Consider the following 19291-nt stretch of genomic DNA (forward strand, 5'->3'; position numbering starts at 1 on the left):
GCGTGAATGTACTCATATTACAACAAAGATTCGATTTATAATTGATTATAGACTTTATAGGGATTCTTATTAGAATTTAAAGCGAGGAAAAATTTCAGCACGATATGTGAAAATTTTAGTTATTATTAATTAATTAATTTGGCGGTTTATTTATGACACATCATTGGCACTCCCACGAATAGGATAGGCTGAACCCTAACTAACAATTAAAAGTTGGATTCAACACGGTTCCGATCCCTCCACGATTTCCAACTCCGTCGAATTTTCCATATTCAAATTATCCATCTCTCTCACTCACTCTGTGGTTTCATCTATTTTCAAGGCACAATGGTTTTCTGCGATCATTGTGTCAAAAACGTTACCACCGAACGAGTCGATGAATGTTACTTGTGAGTTTCTATTCCACACTAATTCAATCAACAACATATTTTTGTTTTAATTAATTTCTATTAAGATTTGCCAATTTTGTTACTCTTATGCTTGTGCAGTTTGGAACTGTTTTTATTTATTTAATAGGTTCCTGGCATGGTTTTAAAAGGCAGCAGTTACGCTCCAAACCTTAATATTGCGTGAAAATGCCGCCTATATTGCGGCTGCCATGTTGTCGCAAAAACTTCAAAATCTGCAATATTGGAGCTGCAATTGTGGTTGCGGACCACAATTTAAAACCATGGTTATTGGAATGTGTAGTGAAACTGAAAAACTGCTTATATATGTATACTGATATTTTTTTCTTTGGTTCTCAGAGTTTGTAGTTCCTGTGGGAAAGTGTTGGAAGATCATTTTTTTGCTGAGGAGACAACTTTTGTTAAAAACTCAGCAGGGCAGGTAATGGAAGATTGTTAGGTGAAGGTGTTTTTTTAGGGTAGAGGACTTTGAGGTTAAAAATTGAGGATGTGGTGTTATGCAAAAAAAGACAAGTTTTATTGTGGTTTCCATGAGAATTTTATGTCATTTTCTTTTATTTTGGCAACTTACACTTTAGTTTTTGTTACTTATTTTGCTATGGTTTTCCTTATCTGTGTTTGATAGAGCAAGGTATCGGGAAATTTTGTATCGTCGATTCGAAACGATATCACTGAATCACGTCAAAGGACTTTAGATAGAGGTATATCTTTTATAAACCTCATTACTGATTCCACATACAGAATGTACTTGAAGTGACAGCTACCAAAATGTTGTGTTGTTTAATATCAATTGTTTTTAGTATTTGGCATGATATACCTCATGTGAGAGTCGTTAAACTTGTTACCATGTTAGTGTTGAATACGTCAAAGTCTGCTACTTTTCTTCTGGCTATTAGTGTTGAATGTATCAAGTTCTGCTACTTTCCTTCTGGTCATCCCTAAAAAATTTCAAAGTTGTGGTCTGATAATAAGTTAAGTGTTTAACTATGATGGATATGTACGGGTACGAGATATAACATTTAAAAAAAAATCAAGGTACAGGTACATCAATGAAAAACGTGAATTTGTTTATATAATTATTTTAAGAGAGCTAAATTGTTCAATTCACAAAACTAAATTACAATAAAAGTTTGAAAAATCACAAATTTTATTCGGTTAAAACAACAAATAAACTAAAATACACAAATAATATTATATTAATAATAAAACAATGGTTAATTTCACTCGCAGTAAAATAACGAAAAAATCAGAGTATCCACGAGTACCAGTACCGGATAAGTACCTGGTACGAGTACTTCATCATTTTAGAAGTACCGATGCTTCATAGGCGTTTAATAGTCATATTAAGATTAGTCAAGTATAGTATACTCGAATAACGCACACAATAGCCAATGCAATTGATAGTGTGCATTTGAGGATGACCTCACTGTTTCAGGAAAACAGTTATAAAAGGGAAATGTGGATAGTTGTATATTATATTCACATGTGCCGATTTTCTTTGGTTTACAGCTCGGGATGAAATGAGATATTTAAGTTTTGGCCTTGGAGTGCATGAGGAAGATATGACCAATAAAGCTGTGGCCTTGTATCGAGTATGCTACTATTTTCAACTTCATCCATGTGCTCTCTTTCTATATATTAATATATCAAATGAAATGATTTTCTTTTTATTTAATTAATCCTTGAGTTTTTCGATTGAAGATAGCACTTGAACGAAATTTCACCCGAGGACGTAAATCAGAGCAAGTACAGGCTGCATGTCTCTATATTGCATTCCGGTATGGAATCTTTTTGGCACGGGTCTTGCATCAAGCTCTATCTCTAATAATATTCGTATATTTATCATCTTTTAGTTCTAAATAACTACATGATGTGAAAATTTTGAAGCTCCCTTTCCTTAACTGTTCAGATAATGATCTTGATATATATTTCAAGCCATTATTTTTTATCTTTTGAATAAATAAAACATGTTTTATTTTTTATTTATTTTTATCATTTTCTTACTTCAAATATTAAGCATTGTTCTCATTTGCTTACTTCAATATACCTGATAGGCTAGCCTGCAAAGCTGTATATTGGTTTGGACTTAAGTCATCTGTTTGTGGTGTATATATATTAGATTTTATTTTTCTACATTTACTAGTTAAGATTTATGATTCGGGTGCTTGTAGTCAAGGTAGAAGTTGAAATACAAAGTTATATAGTTATGTTCTTAAGTTCATTTAAAATGAATGCTTGGGCTTGAGCTTCCAATTTCAATTTATCGATGAGTTTTGTACTGATGTACGCACTAGTAAAAGCACATTATCACATATTGTAGAGAGATACTCTTATAGCCCCCCTTTTCAAAGTCAGGGTGATTGGGAGTTTGGACAAATAAAAAATATCTGTTGTCGATCCTGGCAAGATCTCGGAATCCCGGTGCGGTGGACGGTTACTGCGATACTATCGGCCGTGGAAACGCCTTCGACGGGTGCGGCGCTTGCGGCTGCGAATTGCGCCTAATCGTGGACCACTGGCGCGGCCCGACCTGCGATACGACTTGTTCCTGTGTTTTCTGTCTTTTCAACACCCACCCACTTAACCTAATTATTTTATTTATTATTATTGTTATAAAATCACTTAACCCCTTTTTGCAGCCAGCATCATGTATTCAGTTTCTTAGTTTTGTTTTCTTCTTCCTCTGTTTCACTTCACACGTTCATTTTATTCTTTCTCTCTTTCACACAAGTTTGTTTTTCTTTTTAGTTGTTTCTCGTCTTCATTTTTCTTCTTTGCAACCAGTCTGTTTTGCCCTCTGTCTTGTCCCTAATATGATTACTCCTTTAATTTATTTTGCTACTTTTTAGTTTTTTTGTAAACAGTTTTCATTTTATGTTTATTTTATATTCTGGTTTTTGGCCTTCGCAATAGCGGTCATCCCGCTATCCCATTTTTGGGGTACGGCGCTCTGCGCCACTATCTGATATTGACAACATAGTAAAAAATGTTAATAACCGTGAACTTTAGATTTAAGGTCACAAAACCAAATGGAAGAAAAAGTCTCAGTCATAAGGGCGGCAAGCTGGTCTAGTAGGAATGTAAGACATTGTTAAGTTCTTGTTGTATACTTCTCCTTACAAAAAAAGGGATAGCAGTAGAGTGGGTAGCATGATAGCTGCAATTGCAAAGAAGGAGAAGGAGAAGAGGCCAAGCTCAAAATTTAGTGCCAGCTTCCTGTGCATGCTGTTGTTTGGGGGATTTAAAATGGAATAGGAATGCTTGTATTTGTAAGGAATTCTCTTTTGTCCCTAGAGTTGTTATGGCGACAACGAATTGTGTTTTATTGCTTCTCTTTGGCTCACAATGGCTTGAAGGGAACGTCATTTATTTATTTGATGGAAGGATTCCTGTTTCTGATATTAAAAAAAATGCTGGACCCTGTAACTTCATGCTTCATTTTTCCATTTTCTTATTTTTCTTTTACATTTTTATTTTTTTGGAGGGCATCTTATCATCTCCTCTTCGCACTCTCCCTCTTTTCCACTTATTGGCATTTTTTCCTAGGAATTTTAGCTTTGCTACCCTACCAAGAAAGCTATTTTTTTCTCTTCAATTAACCCTTGAAAGTAAGATGATTGGTGGGAAGGGCTTCTTATACTCTCTCTTTCTTTTCTCCCCTAGCCCCTATTGCTCTTCCTTATGCATCCCTTCCTGAGCCTGTTAATATTTTAGTAAATTACGTTGTAGTGCTGCACCACGGTTTGAAGTTCAACATTAATATTTCATTTTTCATGCTGAAATTCTTCTTTTTCTTGCAGGGATAATAATAAGCCATACCTCCTTATTGATTTTTCAAATTATTTAAGGATTAATGTGTGAGTATGCTTTTCTTTTGTTATTAGAGTTCTGGCACTGCTTATATTTTCCCCCCTATTTGGTTTACTTATATCACAATGTATCTCTGTTTTGTGTGTTTCTGAATCTTGTTTGTTCATGTTCATGACTTTGTTATGCAGTTACGTGCTTGGAGCAGTTTTTTTGCAGCTTTGTCAAGTGTTAAGGCTTCAAGAGCACCCAATTGTTCGAAAGCCTATTGATCCTAGTCTTTTTCTTTATAAATATACTAATAGTAAGTATGCTGTTATTTGCAGCAGACCACTGCAAATTTTTTTCACACTTCAAAAAGTAGGTAGACCTTTTCTTGTAGAGCTGCTAATGTGGCTGTTTCACCCGTATCACTATCAGCATGTCTATTTGAAAATAGTCCTAAATTACTTTGAGTTGCGCAAATTTTCCTTTAATTTTTAAATGAAATGTCAGTTTTCTAAAAAATGAAATTTATGAAGACAATTTAACTTATATACTGTCAGTACGGAAAAACATTCATCTATTTGTTATTTATATGAAAACTTTAATATAATTTTGTTTTAGCATATTTTCTTTTAATTTTCTATCCAGAAGTTTTTTTTATGGAGCAAGGAAACCTTATTAGATTAATTTACATGTAGGTTTGTTAAAGCATAGAAATGTGGCTGTTTCTGAAACTGCACTGAACATTATTGCGAGTATGAACCGTGACTGGATGCAGGTGAGTTGTTGTTGATCTGACATTTTTACTAAGTTATTTGGATAAAAGAAAGCATTAGTTTTAGATGTGAAATGTGAATTCTTTTTATCATTATGACATTGCATTGCTAATGTTTGAAAACAGACAGGGAGGAAACCCAGTGGATTATTTGGTGCAGCATTATACATTTCTGTTCTTGCACATGGTTTTAACTTCTCTAAGCCAGATATTGTAAGTTGCGTTAACCTTTTCTAACAATTTTATAATTTTCTTTGAGTTGAAGTTGTAGGATTTTAAAAAAGGAATTCGGGAAGATAGAATAGAGACTATGAATTGTTTGATAAAAAAAGACTGAATTGTAAAAAATCAATAAATTCTTATTCCTAATTAAACTCAAAATCTAATCAATAAATGGAAACCAATGTAAGATATATGATAATATATCGTAGCACTTGTCTAGTGTAAGGGATCGGTGCGCTGTGTTTGCATGTTATAAACTATGATATACTATGACAAAAAAATATAAGAAATGATATTATTATAGTCTAAGATACACCATTGATAAAATGCGTACTCTGATTTTTTTTTTGCCTGTTTTGTCGCTGAAATTGCGGGAACCTTTTATTCATAAATATGATTGCAGGATCATATATGACATTATGCTTGGCTTCTATTTTTCAGAAATTGGGTTTTTCTTTCCATAAATCGGTATCAGTATTAGTATCACTATATGCATGAAGGGGGTGATTTATGCCCATGTGTATCAGATGTACTATAAACCAAACAATATATAATTCTTTTTGGGGGTTTTAGTATTAGACTCTGTTTGCTTCTTGATGATAGAGAATGATCATGTTAGCTGTAACATATGGTGTTGACCTTCTCAGTAATTTTCTAATTTTCAATGGGCATATGGTGTTGACATATGGTGTTGACCTTTTGATTTTCTTATTTTCAATGCAGCTAAGAATCGTCCATGTATGTGAGGCAACATTGACCAAGCGATTGGTAGAATTTGAGAATACAGACTCTTCTAGCTTGACTGTACGTGTCTGACTTCTAATGTTGCTGTCTCTTTTTATATTTGGGATTATCAAAGCTCTATACAATTTTGGATTTGTGTTTTTAGTAGAACTCAATGTTGGATTTGAAAATGAATTGAAAATTTTCATAAATATATTATGCTTACAGATTGAGGAGTTGAATACAATGGCAAAAGAGCATGAAAAAAATATGCCTGTATTGTCAAACAGTGAATTCAAAGGATCTACTTCAAAAGATCTACTGTGTGAGCACAAAGCAGATAGCAATGTTCCCCATTTTGCACTTGGACTATGTGAAACATGTTACAAGGATGTTAGTATATTCTTTCTTGTCTGGATGTTTAGCTTGTTTTAAACCAATTATGATTTTTACTGTTTACTAATGAGCCGATTGATACACTTACAGTTTGATAAGCTCTCGGGAGGACTTGGTGGTGGTTTGGACCCTCCTGCATTCCAGCGTGCTGAGAGGGAGAGAGCGAAGAAAATACTTTCTAAGGAAAGTGCCGATGTAAGTATACCTTGATTGGGACTTAGGGCAGTTTGCATTTCATTTTTTAAGTGCCCATGCTATGTCTCTTTTAAGCTAGTATCATGAAAGAATGTAAATAGACACCAGGGCTTGTCATTGTATAGAAAGAAGCAAAATATTTGCACTGACTTTATAGTTCAGTTGCCAGATAAATTGATATAACCAGGAAAGTTTGATAAAATTTTTTGGTCTGTAGATGAAATGGTAAACAAACTCGCACACAACTGCGAGGTCTCGGGTTCGAATCTGGGACATGATATCCAATCTAACAATATCGGCATTTGCCAGTTGAAAAATCCTTTTAAATTTCGCTAAATTTTGTTTTATATCTTGGAGGAGACTGTATACCTATATGCACAAACTCCAAGCACAAAATAGTGGTGCCAAATATCATAAATGCCATGCTTATGGTTTAATTGTTTTTTCACTACTACTACTACAGACCAGATCCATAAATATTATTGTTTTGATTGAATTATCCAGCTGCATTATATATGAACCATACTAGTCTCCAAATCTTCGAAGTTTAGTAATGACTTGTTGAATTAATCTTATGCTACAAGAGTACTACTGAGATGAGAAGCTTTTACAAAAATGTCATCAAGTAGAAGCTTTTACTTTCAAATAATACTTATCTTACTTGAAACCATCTTTTCTCAAGCCAATGAATATATGGGCATCTTACTACTGACAATTCCATCTTCTCTTTTTATACCGCATGTGATGGCCATAGCCATAAACTAATACAGCTTTCAAATATTCCCCCCCCTCTCTTTCTGTTAGGTGGTGAAGCCGTCAAATAGTGCATGCAAGGAACAAAAAGAAGATTTGGCTACCTCTGTGCTAAAAAGTATTTCCATGTACTCTTATTTTTCTTTCTCTAACGATCTATATTACCTCTGTTCACAGTTATTAATTTTTAACTTTCTCAAAAATGGTTTTAGGGCACAATTTTGGGAGCGAGACCACCAAACATGATGAGTATGATGACTCACATAGAGAAGATGACACCAGTGCAGAAGCTCAAGATGAATCAGGAAATTTGTCTGATATTGATGATGAAGAGGTGACTAACAAGTTTAATATTTTATCTGTTACTGCTTCTGCTTTTACAGCTACAAATGACTATTAGTATTACACTGTTTTGGCAAAACTATTTTCAGATTTCTAACATGATCTTTTTGATCGAGAGGCCATTAAATACTCATTTTTATCGTATTTCATTACAAGTCAGCTGTTCTTTTAATTCTTCAGTATTGTGTTTTCAATTTTGTGGTTGGGTGGTGTTTTGTTTAGTGTTTAAACAGTTGTCAATAAGTCATTAGTCATCAGTCAGGCTGTAATTTTAGTGTATGCAAAGCATCTAATAGTAATAATCAAAATAGTCTATTGGAACCAAGTGTTGTCTGCTTATGTAGGATAGTGGCTTAGGCTTAGGGAATCTGTTGCCTAAATATTGTGGGGGCTACTTGAATAATTTAGAATGAATAACTTGCATTTCACAATGTGGTTGTACATATTTATATACACGAGAAAATTTCTCAAAAAAGGAAAGATATGAAACTATATGAACGATAATAAATAGAGAGAATAATCATAATATGACTAATAATCAACACTCCTCTCAAGCTGGAGCATATCATATTTATCCAGTTTTTTCATATATAATCAATTTGAGGTCCTAGTAGAGATTTGGTGAAGATATCAGCCAATTGTAGAGCAAACTGAGGAGGTTAAGTAATCTTATTTAGAAAATGCCAATTAACAAATTTAAAAAGATGAAATAATCATGGTCAGTAATTCAAATTGTCTTCTTCTTTATCTAGTTCTATGATAGGATTGCTAGTCAAGCAAGACTTCCTATTAGGAAGGTGTATGAGAGAAGGAGCCAAGTTTAATTTCTATGTTGTTAGTTTTGTTAATTGCTGAGCTGTGCCAGCTGTAAATCCTAACTGAATTAGTTAGGATTGTTAGTATAAATAATAGAAGCTTAGTCTTCAATAGGGAGGCAGTTAGAGAGTTAATTGGTTGGGACTGAATTGCAGGGCATTTCAGTTAGGAAATCTGTAACTGCTACATCTATTCGTTGTCAATTTCAATAATACATTTTTGAGAGAAACCCTTCTTGATTTTCTTTCTTTCATCTTTGCTGTCAATTTTCTTCTGTTTTAATTCCAGTTCTAACATTCTATGTCCCATATCACATGGCCAAGATCTTTTGCTCCCCTTGTGACTAGAGAAAGTGTTTTGTACATAGGGGAAAACTCTGATATATTTCTTATTCAAATGATTTACTTACAAGGAGAGGGATTTATAAGAGAGAACATGGCAGCAGGCCTTCCACTAGTTGTACTTAATTTCAGCACCAAATCTCCCAAATAAGGAAACAAATAAAAGAGTGAAGAGATTTTAGGAAACAGCTCTCCTAATCTATTTTGTAAAGAAGTTGGTTAGTTATACTTATATTTCTAAATCCAACAGAAATGGTCTACTTCTATAATTATGCCCAGTTTGTTTGGTTGGTTATCACAAATCGTTATTGTTAGAATATTAAAAAAATATCTTATAATATCTATTATATTATATTAGAGTATCTTGAGTTATTTACTAGGATCAATTTATAATCATAGAGATCGTATAATATCTCTTATTATTATTATTATTATGATTTGTTCCTGATTTAAGATTAAGTATATGTTTCTCTATAAATAGAGATTAGCATTGAGTTTTTTGTAATCAAGTTAGCATAAAACTATTATCAATAGTATTCAAACCCTTATTATTTTCTCTCCTCATTTTATCTAAAATCTCACAACTTCAACATGGTATCTAGAGCCTATTTCGATCCTCCTTGAACGATCCCGCTGCCGAGTTTCCAAAAGTTTGATAATGTAATAGTTTATCGTTTTTGATATGATCTCCTTTGTTTCGACATTTTCCGTTCAGCTTGCTACCTCCGCCACCACTGTTCTTGGAAAACAACCACTCCATCAACTTCACATCTTCTAGATCGCCCACACGCGCTGTCTCTTCCTCCGTACGTCCAATCCATGCGCAATTGCCTCGGCGCAAGACGACGTGTTTGGCAGCCGTTTACAACGCGGCTTTTCTCGTTGCTCTTGCCTCGGCCTTCCTATTCCAGCCCTTATTTTTCAGTTTCGAGTTACGGTTACATGCAGTTTCTTACAAGAACTGTGCTTCTGCCCTTGTAGAGGAGGTTAAAGGTATCTGTTCCGACAACCGTTTACGACGCGACCTTTTTCGATTTGTCTTCCCACAGCTTCACAATTCCAGATATGTCCTTACTTTCCAATTTTGATCAATGAAAATATGTGTTCTTGTTCAAACAACTGTTATCTCTCCTATTTTGGATGCACTTTTTCACTCCGTTGATCGATCATGGTTTCGTTTAGTTAGAGGCGCAGTGCTTCTTCTTTAATGTTTGTCATGGGATTTGATTCTTACTAATAGATTATAACAGTGGCTTCTATTTCTATCAACGATCATACCAATGGTGTCCTTTTTCCACATATGAATCATATTAGTGACGACTTCTTTTTCATTGATGGTCATTCTGAAAGTGTCTTTTATTTTCATGACACACACTTTAGCTTAGCAATTTGTCTCAGATGCATCGGCCCCACCTTTGTTTCAGATGTATTGGTCTTGCCTTTCTTTCCTTGAAGTACGCCTTTCTTTCCATTCTTTTTTATTATTTTGTAGAGCAAAACATTATTTTCATGTAAGCTTTAGCTTGAGGGAGAGTGTTAAAATATTAGAAAATATTTTATAATATTTATTATATTATAGGCTAAATTACATCCGTGGTTCCTTAACTTAATTTCAGGTAACGTTTTAGTCCTTTATCTTTTTTTTTTCCCGACTTGGTCCTTTATTTTAATTTTAAGTGACAGTTTGATATTTTATGTTTTAAAATGTCAACAATGTTATCCTTTTTTATATAAAAATTCAAAAAAAAATTCAAACAAAACTCATAAAATTAATTATATTCTTCAATATAATACAAATTTCATCAAATTCGTAACGCAAATCTTCAAATAAACTCTTATTTTCATACTTTATTTGATATTGTTAGGAATAAAGGACTAAATCGGGAAGAAAAAACAAGATAAAAGACTAAAACTTTAACTGAAATTAAGTTAAGGGGCTACAGGTGATATTTAGCCTATATTATATTAGAGTATATTGAGTTATTTCTTATGATCAATTTATAATCGTAGAGATATCTTAGAATATCTCTTATTATTATTATTATTATTATTATTATTATTATTATTATTATTATTATTATTATTATTATTATTATTATTATTATTATGATTTGTTCCTGATTTAAGATTGAGTCCGTGTTTCTTTATAAATAAAGATTAATGTTGAGTCCTTTGTAATCAAGTTAGCATAAATCTATTATCAATGATATTCAAATCCTTATTATTGTCTCTTCTTCTTTTATCTAAAATCCCACAACTTCAACAGGTGATAAAGGACTAAAACGTTAACTGAAATTAAGTTAAAGAACTACAGGTGATATTTAGCCTATATTATATTAGAGTATATTGAGTTATTTCTTATGATCAATTTATAATCGTAGAGATATCTTAGAATATCTCTTATTATTATTATTATGATTTGTTCCTAATTTAAGATTGAGTCCATGTTTCTTTATAAATAAAGATTAGTGTTGAGTCCTTTGTAATCAAGTTAGCATAAATCTATTATCAATAATATTCAAATCCTTATTATTGTCTCTTCTTATTTTATCTAAAATCCCACAACTTCAACAATTATTATTTCTAGAAGTTATCAGATATCGATTCAAGTTTTTTTGATTCTATTATTCTCGCAACTTAATATTTCAACTTGCCAAATTTATTTCTCTGCTTGTTGCTAGACCCTGTAAAAATTTCCGTCTTGGTGTTGCTTTGTATTACACATACAAACACATGTTTGTGCCTGCGCTAATGTACCATCAGGTCTTTGTCATGCATAACACACTGATTATTGTCACTGCCAAATGCTGCATAGGTTGATCCGTACCTAAACAATGAGGAAGAGACAAAATTCAAAAGGATAATATGGGAAAATGAGAACCAAGACTATATCAAGGTACAAACAATTGTATTTAATATTTTATTTCTTAATAGTGCTGGATAAAGTAGTCTGTTAGTTTATACTTCTGTTTTCCACTGGTTTTCTATTTCATCGTCTTTTGTGGGAGTTGATGTGGACTGGATCTCACTCTGCTTTATATATTCTTTCAGGAGCAAGCTGCCAAGGAGGCATATGCAGAAGCTGAGAAGAAAGCTTTTGAAGAAAATATGAAAAACTGTCCTGAGGATGTACTAGCAGCAAGAGAGCGTTATCAGTCTGCTACTGCAGCTGTGGCAAAATCTAGAAAGGTATTTTTGAATCAATTTTCAGTGAGATTGTCACCTGTTAAATAAACTTTTCCATGAAATCCATCCGCTGTTGGATTTGTAGTTCTGATTACATAAGTCATGTTAAGAATGTATCACATCAATGATTTTAATCAATGTTTTCTTAGAAACCCATTAAATTAGAATATGACTTTCCAAATTATGAAACTATTGTCTACTCTACTAAAGTTTGACCTATCAGTATTAGAGTGGTACAATCCTCCGTGACCTGTCTTATCCTCCGTGACCTGTCTTTATATTCTTTCTCTTCTTCTTTTATCTAAAAGAGTAAAACCCATAACTTCAACATGGTATTAGAGTGGTACAATCCTCCGTGACCTGTCTTATCACTATTCCACTAATGAATTTTCTAAATACTGAAACTTCACAAAAAATCAGATGTCTATTATTCTAATCAACCATGCACAAGTTCAAAACTCTTTTCTAGAATTTCTTCCTTTCGGCGTTCCTCGGGTGTGTCCTCTACCATTAACGAACATCATCCTCTAGTGCTGTTTGCTAAATGCTGCGTCCAAAATGTCCACTCTGCAGCCATGTGCCTCCCCTGGAAAATATATCGGTGAAACAATCACCGTCGTGCTCTCTTATTTCCCAGATCATCTGTATTTGGCAAGTCAAGGCTAATTGGAAGTTTGCCACATCTTATTCCACGATGGTTTTATTAAATGGTATCCCACGCTCAACCACTGTCCATGTTTTTTTCATGATGAAATGAGTAATCACAGAATGTAGAAAAGAAAGATTAAACAAGAAAGAAAATGTCCAAGCTAAGGAGGGTAATAATAGCAGAACATCTAATGTGTGTTTGTTTTGTTTGAGCTAAGGATTCAAGAACGGCCATATTGCTATATATATATACACACACACATATGAGTTTGTCTATGTAAAACACTCATTCATATGCTTATTTATTCCCCAGTAACATATTTGGCAAATGAACTGAATTCATATTCTGATCAAATTAATATTCATTTTTAAATTTATGTTAGTTTCATATGTGACAGCATTCTTGGATACAGGCCAACTGGAGCGCTTTCGTAGTGCAGATCCAATAGTTATGCGTAGTTTTATTTTGTCTACATAATATGATAAATGTTGCATGAAGTACTGTAAGACTTCAAGCATATAATCTTTTGGTTTGTTAAATACACTACTCTAGGAAATGAAGCAGAGACGAGCTCAACAAACAAAAAATTCAGGGCCTGCTCAATCTGCTGCAGAGGCCGCTTGCCAAATGATGAAAGCGAAGGTATTTGTTCAATAACTTCTCAGTTATGCATTTTCTTTAGATAATTTATTTATTAACTTTATTAGATGGCTTCTAGTTTGTTTAGGCATATGCTTATAAGCGGATGCTCACAAACACACAAAATCTATATTTGTGAATTTGAAGGTCTCACTTTTCCTTTATGGAGTTATAACTTATTATTTATTGTCTAAAATTTATTTTTGAGTCCCAAAGAATATTAAAAAAAAGGAAAAAGGAGGTTTTGGTTTAAGGTCGTGTGTGGAGCAAACAACTTATTTAACTGTGTATTTAATAACCTATTCTAGGGAGTTTAGTTGAACACTTCTTCGTAAGCTATTCTAGAAAGCTTGTTGAAATAAGATGAAAATAACTTATAGGCATGTTATAACTCATAAGTTATTTATTAAGGGTATTTAAACATTAAATAAATGTATATACGTGTCATACATATGTGTTCTTAGGAATAACTATATGATAATTCCCGATAAGCTCTTCATAATTTTTGTACTACGTGTCGTATTTGTTGTTAGGAATAATATCAAGCATAAGGCAGTCATACATATCTAGGAAATTGATCAACGAAAATCAAGCATTTTATGGTTAAGATTCAACATGTCACTTTTTACAATGAAATGTTCAGTATGGTTTTCTTAAATTTATTCTATAATTTGGACTAGTCTTACTTGGCTGATAGCAACTTGGCCATTAGCCCTCTGCCAGGATTTCCAAAACAAAACTAGTCAATTTACAAGGTTGATTGTTTTCTATTAGGCTTGATCATGAATCATGAAAAATTCAACATCGTTACTTGCACAATAGAATTTATGGTGTTGATGCAAGATTTAATCTCCGTCCATTTTTCGAATTGTGTAATAACTTAAAAGATTTAATCCTTAGTGGCATGCCAAAGATAATGATTATAAGTGGAAGGCAACCCTCACCTTAAAGCTAGCATTTTGGGGTTGAATTAGGCTCAAACCCAAATTCTAATATGGTATTAATCAAAGTCTATCCTAAATCTGTTGTTAGGCCAGTCATTATCAGGACAACTACAAATGTCCAGTCGTGCAAACTTCATATTCCAAATGTCCTATCCTGGGCATTAGAGGCTGTGTTGGAGATTCCACCTTTGTCATAACAAAAACCAACATGAAAATATTTCCTTGGCAATACAGGATTTCCAATGCTTAACTCATCTTTGAACCTGTCATGCTTGGACAATATAGTATATTTGGTCTAAAAATCCCAAATCGGGTTCTTACTGGAAAGTATTAAGAAAACAAGGCAACAATGCTTAAGCTACATTTTTCTTGTTTGTTCTACATCCCTACTATAGTTGAGGGAGACGAGCAAACTTTTGGAGTTGAAGAATGAAAGGAAGAGGTAGAAAAGGAAGTTGGAAGTAAACTGTTGTTAATTTCATAATAAAAGAGGAAATGAAACTAAAATTAGGATTTGAAATTGTAATTTAAGTTCCAATTATGTAAAAATTGTGTTATGAATCGTGTTCTTTTTGTTCGTGTGAATAAAGTACTGAGATATGAAACAACGGTTTTGAATTGAAATCGAACCTATTGGAGGAAACTGGGGCGATAGTGATGGAGGACACCGGCAGCTTGTGGTTAAAAGAACATTAATAGTAGCATTGTCTAAGGATGTCTGCAATGTTGGCAGTTTGAGGATGATGATAGGAGGGCAATGACTGCAATGGTTGTCAAAGGATAGGTCAGAGGATGCCTATAGTAATGATGGTTGTTGTATGTTGGTAGTAATAGTGGTGGAAAAGAGATTATAATAATGATGATCGGAAATCACTAGTGACAATAATGGTCCTTGGAGTTTGCCATTGGCAATGCCAATGGTTCCTAAAATATGAAAGTGACAAAGATAGTGAACAATATAATATAAAATCTTCATTTAAGTTTTATATTAGGTATTTACGTATCATTTTAATTCTTACAGAATATATCTTTTTCGGCAACACTCCAGGCTAATATTTTAATATGATATATACTAGTTAGTTTTCAATCCCATAGAATTGAACTTGGAATTTTAATATTAATAATATGCACTTCAAAATATAAATTTAAAATTGGAAGGTTCTATTCTATTTTCAAGGCTCATCAATTTGTTCAATGAACCACATCTCTAATCATTTATTATTAATTGTTTATTAGGCTGCAAGCTTGTGGAAAACATAACAACATTAGTGTCTTTCTAAACACTGAGTAATGTTGGATTGCTTTAACCTCAGTCCTTGGTTTCATTTGCTGGTTAACCGTTCTGGTTTAGTGCTTCTTTTGTCTCCTTTTGGGATGGAGATGGGGTTATATCCTTACGTGTGTGTTCTTTTTTACTTATTATGTACAGACAGTTGTATCAGTAAGGTTAGCGAGCAATATACTATTACTAATAATATTTGTTTACTTGTATTCTTCTGCAGAGACTCAGTAAAAAAATCAATTTTGATTGCTTGGCAAAATTATTTGAAGATGAGCCAGTAAGTCTCTCTTGAACTCTTTCTCTTGAGATACTTTTCCTTTTAACACTTGTTTATCTGCATACACTTGAGTTTTTCTAACGAGACAAATATTTATATGATATAGCTGAAACGTCAAACTCATTCCATCTATTCTGTCATTCGCATGTTGTCAACATTTAAAAATTGATTGTTAATATCCTTCAGGAATAGTTAAGTCAATAATATAATTGCTATTTGATTTCTCTTGTTTGAAAAGGTTGTAAGCATACACCACTAAGTGGAAGCTGGTGGTTACTTTGCATGATCAAGTCTAGCTTACTGATCTTGTTTTTTCTATTTCTTCTATTTTAATCTGTTCAATAGATGAATGATTTTCTTTCCTCTATTTTATTATCTTCATTTATAGTTGTTGGCTGAAACTTATTCAGTAATAGGTTTTATATGCATTTCTAAGCTAGTGCTTCCTCCATTCTATATAGATTGATGTATTAGCCTTAGTTAGGAGGAAGAACTTAAAAAATCTATTATGCATTTAATGACAATAAGGTGCCGATTTTTGCGTTCGGCTACCCCATTTTGTTGAGGTGTATGAGCACAAGATGTTTGATGAAGAATGCCGTTAGAGGTCATAAAATTTTGAAATTGATGGGACAAATATTCACGGGCATTATCACTGCGCAAAGTGCGAATGGATACACCAAATTGAGTTTTAATTTCCTTATAAAATTGTTCAAAAATAGAAAATAATTCAGACCTATTTTGAATTAAAAATAACCACGTACAACGGGAAAAATCATCGATAAAGGTAACAAAATATCTAGACTCAAGTGTGGAAATAGTACGAGAGGGACCCCAAACATCTGAGTGAACTAAAGCAAATGGGGAGGAAGCTCATTTATTAGCTCGATCAGTGAAATGACTACGAGTGTGTTTCCCTAATTGACACGACTCACAATTTAAGCTAGATAATTTGATTAGATTAGGTACTAATTGTTGAAGTTTGGGAAGACTCGGATGACCTAACTGAGCATGTATAGTAAGAGGAGAATACGTGGTAGGGCACGCTGTTGATGGGTTTGAGAGATAATAAAGACCATTAGACTCACATCCGACACCAATTTGTCGTCCTGATATTCGGTCTTGCAAAGTAACATTACAATTAGTAAATGTGACAACACAGTCATGAGAACGAGTCATTCGACTGATAGAAATTAAATTAAATGGACATCCAGGCACATAAAGGACAAATTTAACTAATAGAGTAGGGAGGATTTGGACAGTGCCAATCCCTTGAGACTGTGTTTGGGAACCATTGGCTGAGACTATCCTAGGTAAATAACCAGATGTTGTGAGAGAGGAGAAAAGAGTCTTATTACCAGTAATGTGATCAGATGCACCAGAATCGAGAATCCATGGGCTATGAGAAGGTGAGATGCAAACAGGTGAATTACCACTTTGTGCGGCGGAAACAGCGGAACTTGAGTTCTGACAATACTCTCTCCACCGAAGAAAATCTTCATAAGTAGCCATAATCAATAAGTAGTTACCTAAAACCAGCAGCGTAACAGTGGCGGAAGAGGATTTTTTTTTTCTTCCCATGAACAGTACCGTGCGATGAACAGTGGACTGATTTGCTGGAAAAATAAAAAAGAACGACAAGCGACAAAGAAAGGGTAAACCGGAATTGAGACACGGTTTACCGAAAAAAAATCTCACCGAAGGACAGTGGGTCCCGGGATAATCACGGTATAGGGTTGTCTCTCTTAATAGGCTCTAGATACCATGTTGAATAAGAGAAAATGAGAGAGACATATGGTGAAACCGTGTGTCTGAACTACACAACGGAGTCTGTTTTATATAGGCTCAAGGCAATAAATACAAAAATAAATATGGGGGATATTATCCCTATTTACATGATATGTAATAAATATAAATATATTTTCAACAGGTTTTAGATGCATTTCTAAGCTAGTGCTTCCTCCATTCTATATAGATTGATGTATTAGCCTTAGTTAGGAGGAAGAACTTAAAAAATCTATTATGCATTTAATGACAATAACTAAAAAATTAAATAAGACTCTTTTTGTTCAAATATATGTCCATTTTTTATTTTAATCTTTGTGCACTAACCTTAAACATCAATAGATATGGAAAGGATTTGTATTGAAACAATTTTGTTTTCTGTGTGGGAACTCACTCTTGAATCAATTGACAATTAAGCGAGAAGGGATTATTGATGTAATACTTGATTATTGTTACATTGTTCAATAACTTATTACTACTGGACTGGATATTAGTATTAAACAACTCATTAATCTCTAGTCATTTGATATGTTACTGAGATATTTTCAAATTAATGTCCAAGGACATTGCTTTTGTTTGTTGCTTTATACATGTATAAAAGAAAAATTTGCAACATATGCATTATGAACATTCAATTGTTTCGCAAATTGTCTTCTGATGAGTAACCTATATTACAGGCAAATGCGGGTAATCCCAAGAAAGTACGATTTGATCTACCCTCTGATAATCATGACAAATTTCAATCTAAGGTTGAGGACCAAAAGGATGATGAGCTGAGATCAGCGGATAATTTTGAGGATGGTGACCAGGATAATTTTGAGGATGGTGACCAGGATTGGGATAATAATGAAAATATGGACGGTGCATATTTCCCTGAGGAAGATGATCATAGTTATGATGTCGATTATTACTGATAATTTGCTTGATGCTTTTTCTTTTGCAATTCATATTCAACATGGCTGGTGGCAGAGGAACCGAAGATTGTTTAAGCTTGCATCTCTGGGTGGGCTTTTTCTTTGTTATATTTATTCAAAGAATCACAAGTCACATGCATGAACCTTCAGCTTGAGAGTTGCTAGAGCTGGAAATTGTTTAGCAGGTAGGTAATTATTATTTTTTGACTGGTGGAAGGTAGTTACTGTCTAGGGTTCATCTTGGTAAAGCTATATATTATCTAGCAAAGGTTATCTATTTGACATAAAATGTGTTAAGATATTGTGTTTCATACTAAAAAGTATTTATTTATCTATAAAGGAAAATCAGAAAAAATTTGTTGGTCTTTTCCATCAAAAGTGACCCAACATATTAAAGCAGAAACTCTTATAGTTGACATGGCAGCCTCTCCTATTATCTTTTTTATGGGAAATTAAACTTTTCAAAAGGAATACTGACATGTTAGCTAGGTTTTGAGGTATTGGTGTAACTCTTTTAAACTACAGATATAGTTGAAAATATATATATATATTGTTCACATAAACTACAGTAATCGTAAAGCAGATTGGTGGTGTTATGCACCAGCTTTTTCCCAATGTACGGGGATCGATTCTAGCTAGGTGCTGATCTTGACATACTTTTTTTCTGGCCAAAACGCTAATATTATATATAATAATGTCACACATGAACTGTTAAGTGGCATGGTGTTGTTGTGAGCTCGTTCATCCACTATGTTTTGCGGTTTGAACCTATCTTACGTACATTTTTAGTGAGTTTGTTTTTCTCTGCCCTTATTTTGTCACTTATTTTTTAAATATTTTGTTTGAGTCGCAT

General features: G+C 33.4%; 1 protein-coding gene across 2 annotated transcripts; it reads left to right on the forward strand.

The window, feature by feature from the left end:
• The first annotated feature begins 78 nt into the window (after nucleotides 1-78).
• On the forward strand, nucleotides 79-18825 carry LOC101500084 (transcription factor IIIB 60 kDa subunit-like). 2 transcript variants are annotated; one of them, XM_004493168.4, is made up of 19 exons: nucleotides 80-389; nucleotides 747-828; nucleotides 1033-1108; nucleotides 1917-1999; nucleotides 2109-2185; nucleotides 4208-4264; nucleotides 4406-4518; nucleotides 4898-4977; nucleotides 5101-5187; nucleotides 5920-6000; nucleotides 6148-6312; nucleotides 6406-6510; nucleotides 7315-7381; nucleotides 7476-7597; nucleotides 11578-11658; nucleotides 11814-11951; nucleotides 13150-13239; nucleotides 15683-15739; nucleotides 18202-18825. In XM_004493168.4, the coding sequence occupies exons 1-19, from the start codon at nucleotides 328-330 to the stop codon at nucleotides 18436-18438; spliced, it is 1860 nt and encodes a 619-aa protein (XP_004493225.1). In that variant the 5' UTR covers nucleotides 80-327; the 3' UTR covers nucleotides 18439-18825. The 2 variants fall into 2 exon arrangements, with proteins under 2 accessions (XP_073222293.1, XP_004493225.1); XM_073366192.1 differs by lacking the exon at nucleotides 4208-4264 and having other exon boundaries at nucleotides 79-389.
• The last annotated feature ends 466 nt before the right edge of the window (nucleotides 18826-19291 follow it).

This window comes from Cicer arietinum, chromosome 3 (genome assembly GCF_000331145.2).
Source record: "Cicer arietinum cultivar CDC Frontier isolate Library 1 chromosome 3, Cicar.CDCFrontier_v2.0, whole genome shotgun sequence".
NCBI classification, from domain to species: domain Eukaryota; kingdom Viridiplantae; phylum Streptophyta; class Magnoliopsida; order Fabales; family Fabaceae; genus Cicer; species Cicer arietinum.